The sequence below is a fragment of the Micrasema longulum genome, unplaced genomic scaffold (assembly GCF_059751315.1).
Source record: "Micrasema longulum isolate JH-2025_06_02 unplaced genomic scaffold, ASM5975131v1 h1tg002450l, whole genome shotgun sequence".
In the NCBI taxonomy this organism is placed as follows: Eukaryota; Metazoa; Arthropoda; class Insecta; order Trichoptera; family Brachycentridae; genus Micrasema; species Micrasema longulum.
In genome coordinates this window covers 15,874-41,957 of record NW_028279594.1, presented here as the reverse complement: position 1 = coordinate 41,957, position 26,084 = coordinate 15,874, and the positions used below count along the sequence as shown (strand labels likewise).

At 33.0% G+C, this 26,084-nt stretch overlaps 1 protein-coding gene across 1 annotated transcript in view; it reads left to right on the top strand.

The window, feature by feature from the left end:
* LOC148272167 (neprilysin-2-like) overlaps positions 1 to 26,084 on the top strand; it is a gene marked incomplete at its 3' end in the record, with an annotated part of 77,762 nt that overhangs the window by 36,643 nt on the left and 15,035 nt on the right. The window contains exons 2-4 of the mRNA XM_088240435.1: positions 5,714 to 5,844; positions 22,453 to 22,578; positions 25,612 to 25,857. Of these exons, the coding sequence (XP_088096561.1) occupies positions 5,714 to 5,844; positions 22,453 to 22,578; positions 25,612 to 25,857 (503 nt within the window). The remainder of the gene's footprint in view (positions 1 to 5,713; positions 5,845 to 22,452; positions 22,579 to 25,611; positions 25,858 to 26,084) is intronic.

Sequence of the window (26,084 nt, the reverse complement as noted above, 5' to 3'; positions counted from 1 at the left end):
TTCGAATGCTGTAAAATCACTGACTTTTTGTATTTTGCTAACGTACACTTAAATAATACTTACTGTTTACTTAAAACTAAAACTGTTATAATTTCTGCAAAAAATTCATTACGTACCTACCTACTTTAATGTAATATTTTATATTGTGGCTTAACATGAAAACTGCCTAAAAAGCCTTAATAAGTTCATGAATATGTAAATGAGTGTAATTTTGAATTTAAAAATAAACAAACCTTGGAGGATTTGGATGGCAGCTTTCAAAAAGAACTGGGAGTGCGGCTAGGAAAAACAAGCGCCACATTCAACAGTATGAAGGCTGTCAGGAGATCGGATATTTAACTATTCTCCTCTACGGATGCGAATCATGACAACTCACTAGGGCCCAATACAGCATAATTCTGAATTTCGAGAATAGATGTCTCCGAAGAATCTTAAGCGGGCGGTGCTTTGACTTTGTAAAGAATGCAGTAATAAGAGAACGGACGGAACTAACTCCGGTGACAACTGTCATCAAGCGCTGGCTTGGCCATCTACGGCGGATGCTTCTTGAGAGCCTTAACTGCGCTTGCCTACTTTACGAGGCATCAGGTTCTCGACGTCCTGGACGTCCACTGCTGACTGGTTGACGTGGTGAAACGGGACGCGAACCTTGGAAATGCTTGGAGGATCTTTGTGGACACTATATGCTCCAACTAGGGAGCGGATATGAAATTGTGATGAATTTAGATGATTTTACCAGTTGATAAAGCTCGAAAGATGGCACATAAATGCATTTATAACTTGTTTTCTTAAATGTTGTCGTTTAAAGGGCTTTATCAATATACTGACGGTAGATTAAGTGATCATAACCAGCTAATGACCCTTCATAAACCATAATTCTAATGATTGCTTAGACTTTCTTATTCCATTTTCAAAAGTTGTGTGTCCCTCGATTGCCCTATTAGGCTCCAAGTTCTTTTCACGCCATTGACACTCATTATTTTAATGAAGTCGATGATTGACTTCCGATATTTAGCGTAGAAATCCTTAAATTCCGATACGGTAAAGAAGATTGTGTTTTCCACAAATTTTCAAAACTCAGCGTACCCAAATAAATCTTCATTCTTACGTTAAGGACGGATAATACCGATAGCCCTTTTTATATGGGTCAGAAAACCTTACAAAAAAATATAATGCGCTTTTCCAAAAATTGACCAAATATGGAATTTCAAAATGTGGGCAGAATGGTGAATGTTAGAGTGAAAAAAAGTAATTACCTTGTGTAATATTCATGAATCGAAACCCGGGGCGAGAGTTTTCGACTCGATGACAGCGCGATGTTGAATTTCGAGTCATTTCAGTTGCCTACAAAAATCAGATAATAGTTTAACATATTATAACAGAGATGAAGAACATTTAAGAGAAGGTAATATAGAAGTCTAGGCATCTACAGGGTAAGAGCTGAAACCTTTATTTAACTTCACAAACACCAACAGACGAAAGAATTGAAGGAATATATATGTTCAAATATCGGCAGAATGGTGAATGTTACACAGTGTGTAAAGTGGCCACTCAAACCAGCCATTGACAGATCATAAGCCCTGTAGATGCCTAGACTGCTATATTACCTTCTCTTAAATGTTCTTTATCTCTGTTATAATATGTTAATATAAACAGCTCCCCAGGGAGTTTATTCCAGTCCTTGTCTACAAAAATTTGGACAAACTCAAAATATTGTAGATAATGTTGTCATGTTTCCTAAGAGCATTCGTTGGAGTTTATTAAGCAGTTTAGAATAGGTAAGGTTGGATGAGGAGAATTGTGATATTTTTTTACTTTGGATTGAATAACTTAAGCTCATGTACCTTTAGAGGAATTATGAGTTTACATACTTAAAATTACATTATTGCAGCATAGTTTCTGTTCAAATGAATTATGTTACTGCCCGAAGTAAAAAAAAATATTATTTTTTTTTGAGGAAATAGATTGAAACTTTTCACTCTCATAGCGTGGTGATAAGTTCCGAGTGCGGAGTGAAAAGTGCCAATACGTACAAATTTAAAGAAAGAGAAGAGGATTGAATTCCATTATAAGCCACTGAAGTTTTGGACCTTCTCAAAATATAACATCGTTGAACTTAGGCTAACGTCATCATCCACACATATTTGTATACCAAATGGACCGTATCTCGATAATTTGTTACATGAAGGAAAGGCAATGTTGTCGGCCTCGTGATGTAGTGGTCAGCGCGTTTGCCTACCATGCAAGAGATCCCGGGTTCGATCTCCGACATAGTTGGCATGAAATATTTATTTTAAATGGTGTTTTTACACTAGAATATTTCATAGTTCCTGAACTGACTGTTAACTGAAGCGTAAGACTTTTCTGTTCATACCTTCATATAACGAAAAATGATCAAGACACAATGCGATTGGTGTACCAACGCAGTGTCTTATGCACCATCAGGTACAAAAGGGGAATGATGAAGGTGATCAGTCTTACGTTTCAAGCGCCAGCCTAGGAATATTGAAATATTGCAGTGTAGAACCACTTTTTTATTCGTACCTAATACTTCATGTCTAATCTGCTAGGAAATAAACCCAGGACCGTAAGAATTCGAAGCAAACGCGCCAACTACAACACATGAGACTTACATATTTCCACTTGATTTTCTTGTTCAGGTTTTTACCGGAGAGCAGTCATCGAGCCAAAAACACTGGTCCAGAGTTCTGGTTCTATTACACGAACTGAACTGTATTTTTTATCCGCCGGGACACGAAAAAAAGTTTTTTAGTTTGCTACGGGCAACCATAATAAATTAACACTATTTTTTCTTATCGAGTCCGCATGTCAGACCTTGGCACTGCAATGTGCAGCGACAGATATCGCCATGTCAGTGGCTATCCTCGAATCTTCCTCTTCACAAGTTAACCACATTTGAGGACACCGCAGCGGATGAAGATCATCCTGCACCTCTCCATAATCGCAGCTCGTGAGAGATGAGATGGAAATAATATAAAAACAATGAGAGTCAAAAGCAAACCGGCGCCCGCTGGAAATGATGAAAGTCGACTAATCCTTTCAAAACCGGACAGCCACTCACAAAAACTATTAAAGTTAATACATTAATAATTTGAATAAAAAAATCAACGGTTATTTAAGTCAGAATCCACCTTGATGGAAAAAAAAATATTTCTATGAGCACGCAGAAATTGTGATAAAAATTAAGACGCACTAATTTTAAATATTTGTTTTCTGGCCTTAATAAAACGGGCTTTATCTTTTGAAGGGATTTTGTATAGTCATGCGAGATTTAAGAAACAAGGGTTCAAGGATTCATTGACATTGCCAATATGACTAATTTACCTTCTTCGGGTAACAACAATGACAGTGCTAAGTCTTACGCTTAAAGCTGCTCATACATATTAATTAGGCAAGCATAAAATGCGAAAATAACGCTACATGTACATTATTTTAAAGAATGTTTTGTGTTTATCCAAATATTTTTAAACAAGAAGTGTACTGGGTTCAACCTTCGTAAGATTCGATTATATAATTATATTTTAAGATGTCTCGACATAACGAAGTTTTTAGATAATATGGAAGCCTAGCAGGGGCGAATCGTCAGAATAAGCGATTATCCACAGCTTACTATTAAACATGTATATTGGAAAACAAATAAAATAATTTTTATTTATTATAAATCACCACCATCGTTTATATCTTCCTAAAAAAAAATATCTATGAAGTGCGCCTAGCGCCCAGCCCGTTCTCAGTTGACAATGAAACTAGCCGATTCCCTCAGTTAATTTTTCCATACAAAAAAGTACACTATATTTTACATCTTTAACCCAAGTCAGCTTTTTTAGTACTAAAACAAGCTTGCAGATTACAAATATTATTTGAAAATTCTCTATTTGGAAACTAGTATTTCGAACATTATTTCCGAAGGACTATTTTTCTTTGATAGGATACCGTTGACATAATATTATTATGTTTCACATAGGACACGTGGCGTTCGCATTGGCTTTTTTTGGATTATTAATTTTAAAAGGAATCGGCCAGTGCTCAGTGTTGACAGTTACCGCTGAATGTCATTGTGGTATTTGTTAATAAACTTTTGTACAAGTATTGTATTAAAATAGTGTAGAATAAAGCTACGTATATGATTGTTGTTTGAGTTGATTTTCATTGAACCACAGAAAAAAATATTTTTATTATAATTGTAAAAATAATTTAAAATTATATTACTTACATATTATGTAGATACAAATTCATGAACATTTATTGTAAATGACCTGAAAAATAAATCACGGCTCGCCACTGAACCCTAGACGGTCTACTGTTCTACAGGGTTCATGGTTGACTTAAACGATCACTTTACATAACTCTTCCTACGTTTGAACACCTTTAAATATTATATTTTTTAATATATTTATTTATTTTAAGTCACCATCAAACCCTAATCCAAACCTGATGGTGCATAGCTCACTACATTGGAAAAGTACATGCAGTGTATATCTATCATGTGTTACAGGATGATAAAGTGACCACTCTTATACTCCAAGTATGTATTAACTAATATTTCATGCTGACTCTCCCGGAATATAACCCCGGACCTCAAGCATGGTAGGCGAACAACCCACCCACTTTACTATGCGAACTTTTCTCCAATCGGTTTCCTTTTTAATAAAATAAGAACTTATTTAAGCTTTAAAGTGACACTTCATTAAAATTATAAAAACGAAAAAAAAACTTATGTAAGATAAATATTATGATTCGCATATATGTATGATTGTTACACTGTATAATATTAGGTTATATAAGTTGTTTTCTTTTTTTCCTAATTAAAAAATGAGCACCAAAAGCTTTAAAAATATATAAATTAATTAAAAATGTATAAAGTAATTCGAAAGAAAATTTTATGTTCTATAAGATATTGTGTTTGCTTTTAAGTTACAGATATTATTATATTTGATTACATGCCTTCAAAATGGAATATCGAGTAGACAAAAATTAGCATTTTCGACACTCTGTTCGCGTTCAATCGAGAGCATAAAGCTGCCGTCAATGTTTTGTCTGCGGCAATTTTTTTTTAATTACGAAGAAAATATATTTTTGACTAATTTTCTGTATTACTTTTTTTTTTGTCCTCCTGTTCTCTTCGTTAAGAAAAAAAAAACGAACACTACTTATGTAAACACACAATATTACCCATTATTACTTCCTTACAATGGAATTCCACCAAGAATAGGGAAATATATTATTTTTTTACATTATTAAAGCAATAAAGATCTGTGAAATACTATCCAGTAAAAAAAATGATACTTATTAGTAGCATAAAAAATTTTTTAGTTTGTAATTTTGAATTTCCGCAAAAACGGTCATTCCATTCTCCACGCTCCTAATACGTAACGATTCATGTTTATTTGTTCCTGACCATTCCTGAACATTGTCACGAATCTTGACGTCACAACTATCAAGGCCAAAAATGTCGCGTTTTTCTAGTGACGTATTTAAAAAAATATATATACGACAACATTTCTTCACAATATCCAAATTGATTTTGAAAATACAATTAATTATTCTAAATTCATTTCATATATTTTCATCGGTATTTGAAGTATGTGATATTTTCCTATTGTCAAAAAACCAACATAAATCAAACCTTTAATAATCTCTTGTTTATGAATGACTTTTTTCCATATAAATTAATATTATACGATATTTTCAGGAATCCTGGTTGGTGGAAGAGACGTAATGGGACCGAAAAATCCCTCACCATGGTAGCTATTGTGGCTATCATTACAGCTGTGGGATTTGCCATTGGACTTGGAGTTGTGCTGGTCAAATACAACGCAAAAGGTACATATGACGTGTTTACTTGCTTTTAAAATTAAATGTTAACGCTTAAAAATATGTCAGGTACTTATTTCTGCTTACATAATAAATTCCGAAACGTACATACCTCGCTCTTTAAATATCTTAAAAAATATATACGTCTTTTAGATCAGGATAAGACAGCCATAAAACCTGGTTTTATTTACTGTGCGTTCGAATGATTAATAATCCTTTGTTGATGTATTGATCTTTGTCTGTAAATATTTGCTTTTAATCGAGACAATTTGAATGATTTTTATGAAAACTTATTGTTACGCTCGCATAAAGCAAAGGTTATTAAAGATTTTAATGGAGTGTACATACAGCTAAAGTTTTTACTATCATTATATGTAGTTATAAAGATAGGAAAGTTAATAAAAATAATTAATTGATTGATTGATTTGGTGTTTATTTTGTAGAACTCCATATTTAAACTTATAATTAGAAATCAAACACTGATTTGAGTCTACTGAACACTTTCTTTTATTTTTACAAATATAAACATATAAAAATAAAAACTTTGTGACAATTGTTTCGCCTTATTAGGATTCATATCTCAAATAAACCAATTCCATTACACGTTGAAAGCAAAGGGCGTAAACTTAATATACTTGAACAATTCGGGGGTTAAGGGTCACAAGGGTGAAACTACAAAAACACAGTTTTGAGATAAATGATAAAACAGTTTTCAAAAAATAATACTGTCTTTTAAGGGTTACAAATAAAGAAAATAAAAAATACAGTTAATAGAGCATAAAATGTTTTAGAGACAAAAATATGAAACTACGCTTTCGTCTATATGACCCTAACTTGCGCTTACATTAGTAAATTAACAAAATGATGTAAAAGGTGTTTTATTCTTCTGACTTTAAACAAAACGCTTCATTTGTAGTTTCACACAAATTTATCTAGGTAACTACTTATCGGATGAGTTTCATATTTTTGTCACTAACAGGATATTTTGTTTGGATATCAGATTAGTACTTAACACAAAACAGCATTTTTTGTAGTTTCGCCCTTATGACCCTAAGCCCCCGAATTGGAAATTAATAAATATCTAAATAATCCTAATTTTAAAATAATAAATGAACAAACCAACCTAATATCTTCACCACTATTAAACATATTTAAATAGACTGTTATTCTTCACTTTGTTCCTTTTTGTCCACGCTTATATGACTCGTAATTAATAGATGAATCATGTTACAATTGCATTTATATATTTTGATAAGAAATTCTTAAAAATAGAAATATTGTATAATAATGCATTTATGTTTAAATAATTTTCCTCATAATATTTCAATCGTGTTTTAAAATTAAAATGAACAGCAACCTATTATAATATTATTGATCATTTTTCGACAACAATTATCTAAATTTACAAAACTATAAAGTTTTATTAATTATCTCACAATACATACTTGTATGTCAATAAATACTTACTTTGTTATATTTTCCCCGAAATTCAAATATAAATACCTAAATTCCCCATTACCTAATAAACACTTAGCCTCACCCTTAACCATTGGTTTTTCCCTCTATTATGATTAATGTACATGCTATAGTTCATAAGATTATTTTTATTTTCTACTTAAGTACCTTGAATTATATATTCAATCTAAATAATCTTCACATTCGTTTGAAAATGCCCTAATAAGGCGAAACAATTGTCACAAAGTTTTTATTTTTATATGTTTATATTTGTAAAAATAAAATAAAGTGTTCAGTAGACTCAAATCAGTGTTTGATTTTTAATTATAAGTTTAAAAATAATTAACCCGAGGTAAAACGTTTTTTCTAAAATAACTAAATATACAGATTTTTTTTAGATGTTTTTTTACATTTAAATATAAAGTTACAATAATGTTGAACACATATCGTCGGGTTTCTGGCACACGTTGGGAACTCCAAATTTTCGAAAAATCAGATGTCTTCATAAATGGCATTAAATAATCTTTATTTGAAAAAATCAATTAAAATATTTCTTATTTTAAAAATATTTTATAATGTTCATCATGCAGATTTATTTAAATTGTTGATTTCGGGGGAGCTTTTAACTTCAAAATTACAAAATCTCATAACTAGTAACCTTAGAGTAATAATTTGTACCCGCTTAAAAAAAGCCTTTTTGCTCTATTGCATAGAACAAACCAATCTATATTTTTTATTTGGTTTTTTGTTTAACAACAGACGTGTAACGGACGATTTCGGTTTGCGCTTGTAATTCTCGGCCTGAGTACCTACGGCCTGTTGAATTTCTGGTGAAATAGTGTTACCAAATTTAGAAAACCCGACGATATTATATACATGGGTATCAAAACCACACTTCATAAATAAGTTACTTATGCGTTACACAAACAAGTTACATACGTCAATAATTATATAAAATATTTTACTATGTAAAAAAAGGACATAATAATTAAGCAGATTCCGTTTATTTTATTTTTGAGCAACGATTGATCAACTCTGATGTGGACGCTACAATGCGATCCGAAGCGTCGAGTCGGCAATGACTGCTAACGACACTCAGCAAAATTGACGAGAAAATTTCCTCCGGCATAATAAAGTCGATTAAGAAAAGATATGTAAAAGTTATTTTTAATCGGGCTGTGGTCCCGTGGCTAGTGTCTCGGACTCACGGATCCGTGGTTCGAATCTCACTCTACCTCAACTTAATTCCCATTTTCTAATAGTAAGGCACTTAAAATTCAATATTGGGGTAAAAAATAAGAACAAAAAAAAATTCATAAAAAAAAAACTTCATAAATAATGCTCGCTTACATAAACGTATTGTTTCTATCCAGAAGAATAAATGTTTTTCTCACGATGTTGGCTGGCCAAGGTCTTCGTTCTGTTCAATTTCCTATCTTGCAACAATACCTTAGTGGGAAATAATTATGTGGTTAGGTTAATACTGCACCTGCATTTTGATGTAAAATCATTGCGAATTCAAGGCATAGTTCCTAAAACTAAATAATAAAAGGTGTTAACACGATTGGAGTCAAAGCCTTATTCCTCGCTGAGGACTTTAACAGAGGTTCGTTCAATATTATATGATATTACAACTTGCTACATATTTTAACCCTTCAATGCCCAATTATTCTAATTCTAACTGAAAACATATTTTTATGTATGTTTTTTTATGCACGTACTCTAAAAAATAATGAAAAAGAAAAGGTTATTTTTTTCAGTTTTAGTCTCATATTTTAGTTTATAGATAACTTTAAATATAACTAAATGTGAGATCAGTGTGAACGGAGATATTCTGAATCAGGTAGAAGAATTTGTGTATCTGGAAAGTATGTTCACTAGGGGTGGAAAGAGCGAGACAGATATTGAAAGTAGGTCGAGTGCCGGGAACAGGGTGAACGGTGCACTGAAATCTACTTTGCCAAACAAATGATTATCACAGGAGGCTAAACTAGCAGTTCACAATGGAGTTCTAGTGCCAACTCTATTGCATAGGAGCGAAGTATGGAATTGGAAAAATGATGGTGAAAGTAGGTTAAATGCGATCCCTCAGGTGAATGTCTGGTAAAACGATGTATGATAGGCTCACAACTGTCGAGATCCGTGAACCGTGTAAGGCTGAGATATGCATTATCGACAGAATCAAGAAAGGGGTGCTGCGTTGGTTTGGACATGTAGAGCGAATGGACAACGAAAGAACGGCTAAAATGATGCGAATGTTGATGGATGCAGAGAACGAGGAAGGCCGAGAAAGACATGGCACGATAAAGTCCATCAAATACTTGAAGATGAACATGTCAAAAGTAGGAATAATCGGCGTGCGTGCATGAGAAGATGTATGAATGTAGAAGAAGCGAAGTCTGTATGCAAAGATAGAGTGATATGGTGTTCGATCCTCTCTGCCTATCCCTACGGGGAAACGGCGTGATGGTTTGTTTGTTGTATTTGCTACATCGGGCATTAAAAGATAAAAAAAAACAAGAATGTAAGGAAAACGAGAAACAACGATTCTTATGAACATCTTTTTATGTAATAATGAAAGTTTCGGAAACAATTATAACATCAAATCTTTAAAAAAAAAAACTTAAAAAAATTACCCTTTGAACTTTAGCCAAATTCCATTTTTGACAGAATACGTGGGACTGACTTTTTGTTTCAAATTTCATGGAAAAATATTTTCCCGGTGGTGACTTTTTAAAATAAATTATAATGGCTAGTGTGTACACAATATAATAAACTAGTCGCCGAGCGATAAACATGTTTGAAATCACTTTTTTCCACCGATTATCGGTATGTAGCAGATTATCTACATTGGGCATTGTAGGGTTAAGATACAATTGAGGAAATTAGAAACCGTTCATATATTAGCAAAATATATCAAATTAATTCCTGTTCTATTATTTATCACATAATTCCAATACGGTGTAAGTCCTAAGATCGGGTTCGAGAAAATTAAGTTGGCCAAAGCGTGGCAATTTTCCCAGCCCAAAATATAAATATCTATGGCTCGTAAACAAAAAAAAAACATTTATTCAATGCATTCAAGGGAAAAATAAAACAGTGTTTGCAACAAATTAATGGTGTTGTTTTGCAACGATTGATAAAGATTGCTTTTACAAAGATTCAATATACTTTTATTCACGTTTTTAATTAACATTTAGTCTACTTTTTCGGGTTTTGTGAATGCAGACGAATTATAAACATGTTTTTTTTAAATTAATGTTATATTTGGTAGGTACATATTTTACGCAAAATAATACAAAAGATTTTTTCGTTTGTATAAATCATTTTAGAAAAGTGCTTAATTTAACGATGCCCTCTATTCTATGGGTTTGAGAAATGGAAGAAAAAAACGTAATATTATTCAATCTGCACGAAAAATGCGATTTTAGCGCACAATCAGCTCCATTGTTTTTTACGATTATTATTATTCTCTTTTTATTGATTAGTCAATATATGGGTTAAATGCGACCATATTTTTTAAGTGCCTTGTGGTCGAGCACATTAACGGGTGTTTTTTTTTCGTGACAGAACTTTTGATTGGTAATACTGTCTCTTGTCAAACAATGATGACAGTTTTTTTTTTACTTTTGTTCTTACTACTCAAATTATTAATGGAACGGCTGACACTCAAACCACGATTACTAATTGTAAAAAATCACTTTAAAAATCAGTGTTCACCTTGCCAAACGTATAGGGCTCTTCGTGAAACCATGAATTAACTGCGTGACAAGTTTAACGCCTACGTTATTTCCAGTAATGGTCCTGTTAATTTGCCTTCACGATTCTGTAATTTGACGCCATTGGATTATTTCCTATGAGGCTACGTTAAGTCCACGGTCCAAGTAAGCAAATCAAGTCTTGAAGCCTTTTAGTAACATACAACGTTTTGGAAAGAATACCGGATTTGTAGGAAAAAGGTGTCCAAAAAGTCACCGCTAGTTAGAAATGCGTATTTTTTTTCCAATTTGTATTTTCATTCTTTCGAACACAATAAAAACTTTTTTTTTTAAATATTTGCTTCTTTTTTTTCAATTGAAATTGTATCATACTCAAAAAAACACCCATTATGCTCCAGTAAAATCATTGTCAATTACTCAATAAATAAATTCATGCACTTATAAATGTCTTACATTGCATTTAAACATTCACAAGACAAATGTCAACACGTGAGTGGAATCTGCCCGGCATAAAATATAAACAACTAATAGAAACATAGACGTATCTCAACAACCGATCAATTCTTAGGAACGGAAGTAAGGAAATCTAGACATCAACAAGTATTGTGAACTTCCTTTAATAAAGGACATTAATAACTAAAGATTTATTTTTAAATTGCCAAAGTGATCAATCGTTAATGATGGTTTTTACAAATTTATAGATAAGTACTGCTCGTCTTTATTTTCTAAAATATTTTTTTTTCTTTTTATTTGTTTATTTTTCCATACATATTTACATATATGTACATAGAATTTTATTTACACTTTTAAAAAATGCATCTTAAAATTAAGCTATAACATAATTAGGAAAAAATGCCCACAAAGACTTCAGCGTCTGAGCGTGGGCCATTCCTTTTTTAATGATTAAAGTTATAAGCATATAAATATCGTATAACATGACTATGAAAAGAAAAGAAAAGAAAAAGAAAAGAAAATCAACAAATGCTGATATTACGAAAACAGGAATTATTTACAGTGTGCATTTTATTTTTATTTTCTTAAATTTATAAAGAACACTGAACTTGTATTAAGAATTGTCACAAACAAATTTGAACGTTCATGTTAAATATTGTTACGTTTTCGTCAAAACGATTCCGTAGTTCAGCGGCCTTATTTTGTAACTAATTCGTTTCGTAAATTCATTCGTATCGTGTGAGAGGGAACGAGAGCAAAATACGATTTTGATTGCCTTAAAGTGAGATGGATATATGACGAACGAACCAACTTCGGAAACGAAATTGTTGACAGAATAAGCCTGCTGATATCAACAAACTGTCGGCTGTGAAGAACCTAATCCCTGCAAAGTAGGGCGCGGCGTCGAACTAACTCGCGATTAATGGGCCGATCGCGGCAAAGGGCGCCCGCCGTACGTTGACTGCTTGAAAGATCTTTCAGACAATTGCTGCATCCGTTCGCTTCTTTTAGTTCCTTACGGAAAATAGAATCACCGCTTGGTCGAATTCTCCGAGACGCGTGTTTTATAAATTATCCAATTATTGCATAACAACACAATTTCTAGGAAAAAGGAACAAAATTTACTTTAAATTTTAAAAAGGTTATTGCTTCTAAATGTACAAGAACATGTCATCGAATAGAGTCGTACTTTAAAAGTCAACGGTTTATCACAAGCAGTGCGTGCAAATTTTACTAAAATGACATCGAATGATTTCAAGGCGGTTAATAAAACTACAAGTGGCACATCATCCGAGACCCAGTGGGCCGATAAACCGAGGCGCGAGGCCCGAAAGTCCAAATTTTGACAGTTATCGTCTATTATTCTAAGAATAATATAAAACAACTTATTGGATTGCAGAAAGGGCAAGTTACACGTACCACACGGTAGGGTACACAACGAATAGTGCCGTTTTTTCAAGGTTCGTGAAGCTACCTTACCTTGTTGTGATACCTTAAACGTGCCGCGTATTCAAAACATCTTTACATCAAAACCTTCCTATCTGATATGAATCTCAAGTGGGAGAATGGTTTGTTTGTTTCTTATCAATAATAAAAAAGTATTCGTCATCATCATTCCCTTTCCGCACCTAATGATGCACTGGATTGGCACACCATTCGCAGCGTATCTTGATCAATTTTGTTATATGAAGGTAAGATAATCAGTCTCACGCTTTAGGTACCAGCCAAGTGACTATGAAATATTTTTCGTGTAAAAACACCCTTTTAAATACCTAAATATTTCGTATCAACCATCTCGGGAATCGAACCCGAGACCTCTTGCTTGGTAGGCAAACGCGCCGACCATTACACCACGGGGCCGACAAATTACTATTATTATAATCAAAATAGTGTGTTGTATTTATTCATTAAACTTTAAACATTAAACTCTTACTGCTAGTATATAACATTTATCTGTAAACTTAATACACATAAAATATGACAATAATTTATTTTATCTGAACCCATCGTATCTTTATTTAAACCGGGTTGCGGTCCCTTGGTAGTATTGCGGACTCACAGACCAAAGGTCCGATGTTCAAATCCCACTCTACCACAACTCGATTTCCATTTTTCCAGCACAAGCTATTTACGATTTTTGGGAATAGACTGTAAATTTAAAAATTTTAGTAAGTAATAAGAACTCGGGGTTTTCTCTTAATTTTACAAAAAAAAATTAACCGTTTTCTGTTGCTTTTTATTGGTTTATGTTTTTTTTTAGGGGAATGACCCACTACGCCTATATTTTAGTGGCTTGTCAGCAGGTGGGATAGAGGGGATATGGAAGGAGGTAATGAAAAATACATCACAACACCCAGACCAATTGAGAAAAAAACTTTCGTAGATTTTTTTTCTTGAAACTGGCGGGAATCGAACCCGCGACGCAAGTTTTACAGTTGGCAGTCTAACCAACTGCGCCGCAGTGCTTTAAATATTTTGTTAAATATACTAAAGGATGAGGAATGTGAAATCAGATGAAAGAAGAAAGAGGAACGAAGGAATAAAATAGTGATAATTTTTTAAACATTAAAATACAGGGATAGAACAGAGTTTAGGATTCTAAGGATATATAGTAATGTTTTAAGGCGTTTCTTTGAGGTGGCTAGAGAAGGTGCATTTTTTATAAGAAGAGTTAGCTCATTCCAAAGTTTAGCATCTTGAACGGAAAAGGAATAGCTGAAAAATGATGCGTTTTGTCGAGGATTGGAAAGTGTTCTCTCCTGAGAAGAGCGAAACGAAAGACCATGATCAGAAAGGTAAATGAAATTATCAGCAAGATATTTTGGAGCGCAAGGGTTGTGAAGAATATCATAAAGAAGTGAAAGAGATTAAAAGTTTATGCGCTGATAAAAACTCAGCCACTTGAGTTCGGAGCGAAAAGGTGATACATGGTCATACTTTTTGAGATTGAAAATAAAGCTGATGCTTTGATTCTGCAAACGCTCCAGACGATCTACGAGTTCCGTATTGGCGTCAAGATAGCAAATATTTGCCTAGCGCAGAGAAGAAAATATAATTGATTGGGACAGTTTTTTTTTTTGTTGTGGTTGGAAAAAAATTCTGAAGTTTCTCCAGTGAATGGACGGTGCGATAAAACTTCTTCCTTACCTCAGTAATCTGTTCTTGCCACGTTAAGTGTTGGTCCATAATAATGCCAAGACTTTTTTTAGTTAAAATTACGGATAATATAATTATAATATTTATAATTTATTTCAATAATAGCTTTAGTAGCTTCGAAACTGGTCGGTTAAAAAATTAAAAAGCAGGTGACTAAAAACAAAGTTATTTTATTTTTCATTATAATGAATAATTACAAAGTGAGTGCTTTAAATATAAAAATCTTTTTTTATTTTTTTTATTAATTTGTATGTTCATCTCGTGTTCAACACTGCATTTAAATATACCCTTGTTATTGTGACGTCACTATGCAATGCGGCAGTAATTGATAGCTTACAGATACATGCGTCATCAGTTTTATTTCATATATGTTATACATATATACAAACATATTACACATCAACGTTAGAATAAGTGTATAGTATGTATATGGGCAATATTATTATAGCCGTTATTATACTGTTTAAAAAAACAACCATAATTTTCTGTCAGTGATTTGATAATTTTTTATTTTTTTTAATTAGTTAGTTTTTTTATTATTTTTAATTATTTTATTTAATTTGTACTTTTACAATTTATGTATTACTTTTTTTTACATTAATGATGATAATTAATGGTCCCTCACTGGGGTGTCCCGTGCCGAGGGAGACATTTTATATAATTTAGAAATATGCCTTATAATACATAATTAAATTATAATATCAAATACATACATAGAAAACATAATAAAAACACCATAAATAAAAACATTTTTCTACCTATTTTACATGATCGATTTATCAATCCGTGCGCATCTCACCTCCATTATCCATTTCTTAATGGCGATTTTATAGTGACAGTATTTACTGATAGTCATTATGGACAATGGAAGTAGGTTGTACACTTTAATGGAGAAGTGGACCAATCCTCTTTGACCGAAAGTTTTTATCATTTTCGATTGCTTTTGCAGCATCAGGGTTTAATGTCTAGTTACTCTAGTAGTTTAGTGTCATGGAAGGTATTGAATAATTTTTATATGCATGCATTAGTAGAACTTTTGCATAATTTGTTTTATAGTCACTACCACAAGTTCTTCGTATATGGCGAGGGAGCTCGGACTGACCGCGACTTTCAGAATAATTTTAATCAAAGTTTTTTGTGCAATGACATCCCCATCCAATTATACTATATTTCAAAACTGATTGACAAACTGCATTATATGTATTATTTTTTTTTAAGAAATATTTGCGTTCTTATGATTTAACCAAATATTTAATTTTGAGGGCCATTTTCAACGAGTTGTAAATAACTCACTATTAGAAAATGGGAATCAAGTTGGGGTAAAGTGGGATTCGAACCATAGACCTTTGGTCCGTGAGTCCGAGACACTAGCCACAGGACCACAACCCGATTTTCGAAGTTCTTTTAAGCTGGTTGTATTTTGAATTGTTTTAAAAAAGTTAATCTTTTTATTTCCTTCTTCTATTGTTTTTGTTGTATTTCGTCATATTTTATTTAAAACATATTATACGTGTTGTAGACCGGGGCGTGTTGAACCAATTTTTCGTGAATTTTACTCTACACAACAATAAAAACAACAAAGCATCACGCCGTTTCCCCGTAAGGGTAGGCAGAGAGGATAGAACGCTACATCACTATATCTTTGCATACAGATTTCGCCTTCTCTACATTCATACATCTTCTCATGTACGCGCGCCGATTATTCCGACTTTTGACATGTCCATCTTCAAGTATTTGTTGAATTTGGTCATGCTATCTCTTTCTCGGTCTTCCTCTGTTTCTGCATCCATCAACATTCGCATTGTAAATATTCTTAGCCGTTCTTTCGCTGTCCATTCACCAAATGCGTCAAACAGGGATGTGTGGTGTCACCATGGCTGTTCAACGTGTATATCGATGACTGCATAAAAGAACAGAATGGCTTAAGAATGGGAGCGAAAATGGGTGATTTAAATGTCAATTGTCTTTTGTATGCTGATGATGCCGTGCTTCTTGCTAACAACAAAGAGGAACTGCAATTCTCGACAAAGGTATACTATGTATGCAAGGAAGCGATTTGCTGATGAATGTCAATAAATCGAATGTGATAGTTTTTTTAAGGAAATGAAAGTATGACTAAATATGAAGTCACTGTAAATGGAGTTATACTCAAACAAGTAGAGGAATTAGTCTATCTAAGAAGTATGTTTACTAGAGATTGAATGACTGAGAAAAATATTAAAAGGAGGACGAGTCCCGGGAACAGAGTGAACGGTGCACTTAAATCAACCTTGGCAAATAAATGTTTGTCGCAAGAGGTAAAATGAGCAGTTCACAATGGAGTCCTGGTCCCAACCCTGATGTATGGGAGCAAAACTTGGGATGAAAGTAGGCTGAATGCTGTCGAAATGCGACCTCTCAGGTGAATGTGTGGTAAAAATATGTACGATATATGCACAAATGTTGAGATCCGTACATAATGTAAGGCTGATATAAGCATTAACGACAAAATTAAGAAAGGAGCTCTGCGCTGGTTCGGAGATGTAGAGCGAATGGACAGCGAAAGAACGACTTAGAATATTTACTCTACACTCGAAACTATTAGACATAATAGGGTAATTTAAATTTGGTTAGATAATTGCGTTTTCTGGCTTTAGAATTGCAACAGGAAATAAAACATATTTTACACCGTTATCGCTATTTAATAAATCATACGAATCAGGAAAGGAATAATAAATACATTTGATACACAAATAAACACATATATGTTCACTGTGATTCCCAGAAAACATATAAAGTTTTTGGGACGAAATTAGTTTTTGGTTAAATGTTCATTATTATGTAAAATAAAACTGAAAAATTTTAATATTAATCTAAAATATAATTAAAAAAATATTTTTTTAATAGTGCAAAGGTATTTTATTTGGTAATCAAACCATAACTATAACATTCCCTTGCCGCACCTTTTGGTGCGTATGGCACTGCATTGGTGCACCGGTCGCAGCAAGATGATCAATCTTACGCTTCAGGTGCCAGTCCAGGGACTATAAAATATTCAATTGTAAAAAAAAAAAAAAAAACAATATTTCATGTTAAGCATTTCGGGAATCGAACCTGAGACCTCTTGCATGGTAGGCAATCGCGCTGACATAATTCGTTCATTTCGAGTGTTCATAATTCATCGCTCAGAATAATAATTCTCTAGAGAAGCTCTTTAGCTCTATTGCTTAGATGAAAAGCATTCCAAATTTTGGTTTTGTTTGTTTTTTTCAAATAAGTTTTTGTAATTGTCAATGCATTTGCATACTATGCAAGAGGTCTTGGGTTCGATTCCCGACATGGTTGATATGAAATATTATTTAAAATTACGTTTTTCGCTACGCTGCGTTTTTACGCTGCGATTGGTGTACCAATGCAGTGCCCTATGCACCATTAGGTGCGGAAAGGGGTTGGATGAATTTTTTTTCTGGACAGTATTTCATGGGACCCTTTTTACTTTAAAACTGTAAAAAAACGTGATATTTCCCTTTTGAAGAAATAAAACAATTTTATGTGTTAAAAAAATAATATTAAAATAGAATAGGCAACATCACAGAACTTAATTCAAAATTATTTATGTTTACAGCAAACGATGAATTATAAATCAAAATAATTTCTCTAAAATCCTTCTTACAAAAACAGCATTAAACATGGGTACATATGAACGCAAATTGCGTTGAATCTTTGTGTATAAATCTGGTGATAGGCGAATAAAAGGTTTTATTTGTTATAATTAAATCACTTATTGAGCATACGTTTTGAAGTTCTCCTACCTAAGTAAAAGTTAATTAATTTTCATGAGTATCCAACGGATCATTAATTATTTCAAATGATATACAGAAAAGAAAGAGAATGAGAATCAATTGGTCCATGGGTCTTTTTTCATATTAATTAATTAGGAAAGGGGAAGAAAAAAAGAGAGTTTTTTGTTTCCCTTTCCTTCTTCCCCCCTCCCTCCCTCTTTCCCGTTTTTCTCCTTATTTTTTTATTACGTCAATAAACATTATTTGATATTCTTATAATTAATTTCGTAGATTGGAATTCCCATAAATAATTAGCAGCTTAAAAGTGAATTTAAATTTTATTTACACAACTTATCATGAACATCATTAGATGAATTTCAAACAGAGAAGTTGTTTGACATTTAATTAGAATTAAGAATAGTCCAGAAGGAGCATAGAATCATTTTTGAATACATCGGTCTGTGTCCAAAAATCCCCCCACTATGCCCTACTTTTGCCGCGCGCATTCGTGATGTCGCCGCGTAATGTTGCACGATGGGAAAAAATATAATCATACCATAAATGTAAGGTAAAAAAAAAAAGCAATCTGTTAATTTCTCTAAAATTTTATTGTGCTCGCGGAAATATTGTTTGACATAACAGAGTAGATAAGTAAAGGGTCATTTAATAAGAGTAATTAAATCAATGAACTTTGAACTTAAAAGACAAAACAAATTTTAAACACATAACAAAGTTGTAATTGATTGGTTGATTCTAAAGAACGTGTGATGAAGTAGTTCGTATTTATCAATGTTTTTTTTAATTTTCGTGAAAATTCGCTGTACAATTAAATGTTCTAATTTTTACCGCGTGTAAGAAAAAAATTATTTGTGTCTAATTCGTAGTAGAATTAAACTTCATAATTTAGTAACCGACCGGTTTCGGTTTCTGCCAGAAAAAAAATTTCCGGTTTCGGCCAAAAATTGGGCCGGAACAGCCGAAACCTGCCGTCGAGATGTGACGGATTATGTTCGGCTGTACTCGGGTTCATATTATGGCTCGTTAGCCAATTGCGTGACCTGTGACCTTTAATTTGCTATGGCTTTTTATTTTTACGGAAGTATCCTAAATATACATCACTATTCATGGATAAAAATAACAGAATTAGAGATATTGGATTGTTGTCCATTCAAATAATTAGTTATTGTATTGCCATTGTCTAACATAAAAAAATAAAACCAGACTGATGTCATGCGTTGACTATAGTTAGTAACTCTATTATCTTTCATATACTTACTTATATTTGTATAATTCCTTTATAGTTCGGTTAGGTTATATTTCATTCAACTCAATTTCAAATTCAATCAGTAAACTGAAAAAAGAGGGAATTATTCAAATAGAACTAAATGGAGTCTATTTGACTGTCACTAGCCCGCATAACTCATAACTGCGTGGGTTTTTAGAATCGATTATGCATTTTTTCTTTAAGAATACATGTGTCTATGAACTACTAAGCACTTACTCTGTGGTTATCTCAGAGTAATAATTCGCTAGAGAAGCCTTTTAGCTCTATTGCATAGAAGCGAAGCGTTCAAAATGTATGGTTTGGTTTTTAGTTTAACAAAAAACGTATAACGGGTGGTTTTAGCTTGCGCTTGCAATTTTCGACCTGAGGACCTTAGGCCCATCGTATTACTGTAAACTGTAGTAAACGTCGTAGTTGATAATCATATAACGATTTTAGTCTGTATGAGCGATTCTTAGCCATTCATGGTACAATTGCAGTAGTAATATTTCGTTTTTAAACATTTATTATATTCATAAAATAAATAGTGAGTGCTCAGAGACTTGATTTTTCCTCGACTTAATGATTGTATTTGATTTATTTGATTCGTGAATATGATTTTCAAAAATGTATGAAATGTCAGTTAATATTATTTTAGTATTACGAAAAATCCAGAAAAAGAAATGAACGGGAAATAATTATAAGTAATGTAAGGAAATAATTTGATTGGGATCCATAAAAAGCTAAAAGTATTTGTAAACATTTAAAAACAAACTTTTATAGACTCAAAAAAACAACATCCTTCCATTTTTGTTTGTCTATGCATTCTCATTGAATGCAACCCTGGTAGGTCGATGAAAAAAATATTTACTATCTAACTATATCTACTAATCTAACTTTTTTTTACAAATTTGATTGAAAATTTTAATATCTACGAGCACGCGCAGCGTAAAGATCTATTTTTTTCTGAAAACCGCACGTAAATCGGTTAAGCCGTTTAGAAGAAGTTCAGTGACATCACACGTACACAAGAAATATATATATTAACAATGATATTAACATAATCGTTCAATTGTGAATATTCTAATAAATTCCGTGATTTTTTTGGTGCCAAGAAAGTCAAATATTCCGCGTGTTGTGAATGTTTTTGATTTTTTTTCATCCATCAAAAGATAAAACAAAGTCTGAACAATAACGTACCTACCATTCACCAGAAAATATCAATGCGGTGAGGCACAGTGTTTGCGAATGTCCGGGCACCTCTCATCGACGCCGTGCGCAGGAATTATGATATTGGAAAACTATCATGACATGTTGGCAATATTTTTAATACCCGAATCGGATTAATTAGGTCCACAGTATTTGTGGTTCCAACGGGGTCGTACTACGTCACACACAGCTCATGCAACTATGCAATTTGCCGAGAAAATTTTCCCGACCGAATAATGTCAAAAGGCGGTGATGTCGACTGGCCCCCACCAACCTCCGATTTGATCACTCCCGACTTTTTTCTACAAGTAAAAAATGTATACTGGCAAACCAACGACAATGCTGATGCTTAAGGACAACATATGAAAAAAAAAGCTAAAATAACACCAGAAGTCTTCAAAAATGTAATGAAAAATATGCTTTAAAGAGATAGCATTTTAACCACGGAAAGTGGCGGCCACTTGACCCAAATCATATTACAAACAAATCGTTAAAAACCATTAAAGCAATCAATAAATTTTAAATGATGTAATTGTGTTTTATTAAAGAGTTTTTTGACAAAACATCGGTCTGGAACATAAAACGCATCCCGTTTTAAAACACGTTGTAATGAACCATGGAAATATGTATGTTAGTGTTTTTTTTTTTTTACACTAGTTTAAATATTGATGAACTTATTAAGGCTTTTTAGGCTATGCCCGTGTCAAGCCATAATAATTAACAATAAAAATACAATGTAAAATTAATTAGAATAAATTATAAAGACATGTGATGCATTAGAATAACAATCTAGAAAAAAAAGGAATAAGTAACCAATAATAAAATTCCAAAGGATACAGTGCAAAAAAGATAATCAGAAATAATTTTTAAAATATAAATTATACGAATTAAGATTCACATATAATCAAATATACAAAATAATGGTATTATTAAAATTAACAAAATAATAATAAAATACAGTAGTATTTAAAAAAACAAAATAAGAGTATCATTGAAATCAACAGAAAATGAATGGATATATAAAAACATAATTGAAATGATAATTGAGATATGTTTCCTAGAAACTCACTCAATACTATAGTAAGAAATATGAGTAATAAATAATATGCCAAATAATAGTACGTACTAAATTAAATAATACAAAAATACGTAATGAAAAAACATCAATTATTTATTTACTTTTCCGAAATGCACTTATGTACGTAGGCATTGTGTTATTATCATTTCTCTATCCGCACCCAGTGGTGCATAGGTCATTCCACTAGTACTCCAATCGCTCCGTGTCTTGATCATTGATATGAAATTGATCAGTTTTGCTTTTCAGATCCAGTCCAGGGACTATGAAACAATACAGTTAAAATCACTCTTAAATTAATATGTTATGTATCAATCTTGCTAAGAATTGAACTCTGGACCAAATGTTAAGGATTTTCACCTGACTAGCGATCGAATCGAAAGCACTCGTCCAGGGTTCTGATTCTATTTTGCACTCATAAGTGTATTTTTAATTCCGCCAGGACATCATGTGTAGAGTGGTCCCTGTTGAAATATATATCAATCTAAAAGCATTATTTTAATTGCATGTTTATTTTTGTTACAGATACTCCTCCTCCAACGATGGCGGAAGCCCTAAATAGCGTTCCTCCATTTGTAATTCACAGACAAGGTGGCCAGCCCTCTTCTGACCAAAAAAATATTTGCCTCTCTAAAGGATGCATAAACACGGGTAAATAGTATTATTTTGGCATAGAAATATCACGTGACAAGACAATATATATGAGTTAATGTTATTGGTTATGTAGACCAGTGGTCCCCAACCCCCGGGCCGCGGTCCGGTACCGGACCGTGGAGCAAATGGTACTGGGCCGCGCAAGGGCCTGAAGCAAGCTCAGGGTTCTCATTTAATGAATCAAAACACATAAAACTTCAACATCAAAACTTTTAAAGAAAATAGATAAATAACTTTCAAGTTAATAATATTTGCAAGATATCAGAATAACATTAAAATCCCGATATTAAACCCAGAGCATTCTCAAAATTATTTTCTCTATCTTGGAAAAAAATACTTTCAACCTTCCGTTGAACCTTAAAAATATCCAAAAGAAAATTTAAAAATTATCTAAAACTTAATAATCCTTAATTGTTATTAAATATGTTTTCTTCATTTTTTCCACAAACTTTATGTTTTCTCTACTTTTATTTGTCACTACCATTTACCACAGTTTACAAATTTTATTATTATATATTGCAAAAATACATTGTTATATATTTTTTTTTAATTCATTCAATGTGTCCCCCCTCCCAACCCCCTAGTGGACCGCGGTAAAATTATGAAACGTTGACCGGTCCGCGGCGACAAAAAGGTTGGGGACCACTGATGTAGACAATTCAGAAAATACTTTTGAGTCAAGTTAATATTGTCTTTTTCAAATCTTCCAAAAAACCTGTTTCATTGTATACGTGAAAATAAGAATAATAAAAGACGTTTGTTGATGTCTATCAATTCTAAGAAATTGCATCAAATTAAGTTTCTGTTAACATATTCTAAAATACGCCTTTGCGATGGTTAGGATATTCTGAATTCGACATTGACACCTTATTCAACAAAGACATAAAATATTTTGTTTATTTTGAGCGTTGTGGCGAAACATATCACTATCTTTGTCACCCCAATAAAGATTTTAATACAATGGGTAAGTTAGGAAAATAAAAATACCACAATTTAATAGAGCTTTTAAAAAAAAACTATAGTGACTCATGAAAATAATCCATCAAATTTAACCTACAAATAATTCTTTCTGCTTCACATAGTCGTGGATAGATAACATTATTTTTCAAGTATTCGTGAACTCTACTACTGCCATCACGCTATTTCCCCGTAGGGGTCGGCAGAGAGAATGGACCGCTACACACGTCTATCCTGGCATATATTCCTAGCTTCTTCCACACGCATACATCTTGTCATACATGCCCTTCGGTTCTGTCTGCTTTTGAGATGACTAGACTTAAGATTTTTGTTTATCTGATCATGCCACGTCTTTCTCGGTCGACCTCGTCTCACGTTACCGTTCATTTTCGCCATATATACTTGTTTTGCCATTCTTTCGTCGTCCATTTGTTCTACATGACCAAACCATCTCAGACACCCTTTATTAATCTTATCAATTTTAAACTCAGATTTACACTCTCGCCTGATTTCATCATTCGTAACCCTGTCATACATTGATTTCCCACTTATTCGTCTAAGAGAACTCATTTCAACCGCGTTCATTCGGCTTTCATCCTTCCTCTGCCAGTTCCATGTTTCACTTCTATACATACGTGTTGGGACTAAAACTCCGTTGCACACTGCCATTTTAGCTTCGATTGACATACTTTTATTAGCAATAACTATAATTAGTGCGCCGTTCATTTTCTTGCTCGCATATACTCTCCTTTCAACATTTTTCTCGTCTCTTCTATCTCTTGAAAATATGCCTCACAGATGCACAAATTCTTCTACTTGTTCAAAACATTCGTTGTTTACATTTATTATGCAGTCAGTAACCTCATTTCCTCTTTCAAATACCATCAATTTTGACTTACTTTCGTTCATCGACAATTCGCCCTCTGAACTCAATACTTAAAATGGTTTTATTTATAATAAGGTACCTTAACCAGATAAAGCCTGGAGCATTATTAGGCCCGTGCGACAGATTTTCCCCAACGGAATACTATTTAAAAAATAATATGATTCAAACGTTTCACATAGGAATGAGGACTAGATTTGCTTATTTATTAAAAAATAATGTTTATTAAGAAAAAAACAACATGTATTTTTTTCGTGATTGTTGTGAGTAAAGAAATAAGATGGGCCGAACCTTATCGGGATTGGGTATCGTATTATGGTACTGTCTAAGTTTCAGAAAATAAAAAAAATGCATAACATACATGAAATGAATTCTTGAGATCTCGGGTTCGATTCCTAACAAGGTTAACACAAAATTTAAAATATGTTTTTAAAGTAGGTACAGTATTCCTTTCCCTTTACCAGCATCTCTCTTATGGTGGAGAGGGTTCAGAAGAAATTTCTTCGGTTTCTCTGCATGAGGGAGTGCGGATATTATCCATGGCTTTATCCCACTGAGTTTCTCCAGGGTATGCTCGGTTACAGCAGTTTGAAGACTAGAAGGAATGTGTATTTAACAACGCACTTCTTTCGATTGTTGCGCGGTATTATTGACAACCCTGAAATTATGCGGAGCATTAGCTTTTATGTTCCTGATAATTACCTTAGACAGCTTCAACATAGACTGTTTCACATTCCAATATACAGGACCAACCAGCCAATGGTTATGCCTGTTGGAAGGGCTATCTCTATGTTGAACAATATCACTTTGGACATTGACATTTTTCACGTCTCTGAGGGAGTTTTTCGTTACAAGATTCTCTTACTTTTTTAACACATTATTCTTTGGATATTATGTATACTAATGTGTTTTTTTTAAATATACCTAATCTTACCTAATTATTTCTATATGTATGAATTAAGATATTTTATTTTGTAATGTACATATATATGAATAAATAAATAAATGATAAATGATGATAAAATGATAAATGATCTAATGCGAAAGACTAATAATTCTGCTTTCAAGTCGCGAATTTTCGAAATTCACTGCGGTCAATTTATCTACTCATGTAACAATGATTTTGTCCATTTTTTTTCAATGAACGCTGGTTTGTGACACTGAATTGATCTGAAATACTTTCGTTTTAGCGGCCAGTATTCTAAACAACATGGATCTCTCTGTCGACCCCTGCGATGACTTCTACGAGTTCTCATGTGGATCATTCCTGAAGAAGACGCGCATTCCCGAAGACAAAACGTCGGTCAACACCTTCTCCATTATCGGAGACGAGCTGTCGGAACAGATCAGGAGCATCCTGGAGGAAAAACCAAAACCCAATGAAGCCAAACCCTTCGTCCTGGCAAGGACATTGTACGCAGCCTGCATGAACAAAAGTATGAATAAGTTACTTTACAAAACGAGTGCCATTATATCGTTTTACAGTTTTGACAACATCAAATTATTTTATTTCTTTGCTTACTATGAAAACCTCAGAGTTAAAACGCGTGAAGCTATAGAAAAGCCCAAACGTAGGAAAACCATGCCATGTATTAAGTTAGCTACAGTTCACAGCAAAACGATGGGCCGTACTAAGGTCAAGAATTGCCAAAATACATTGTTG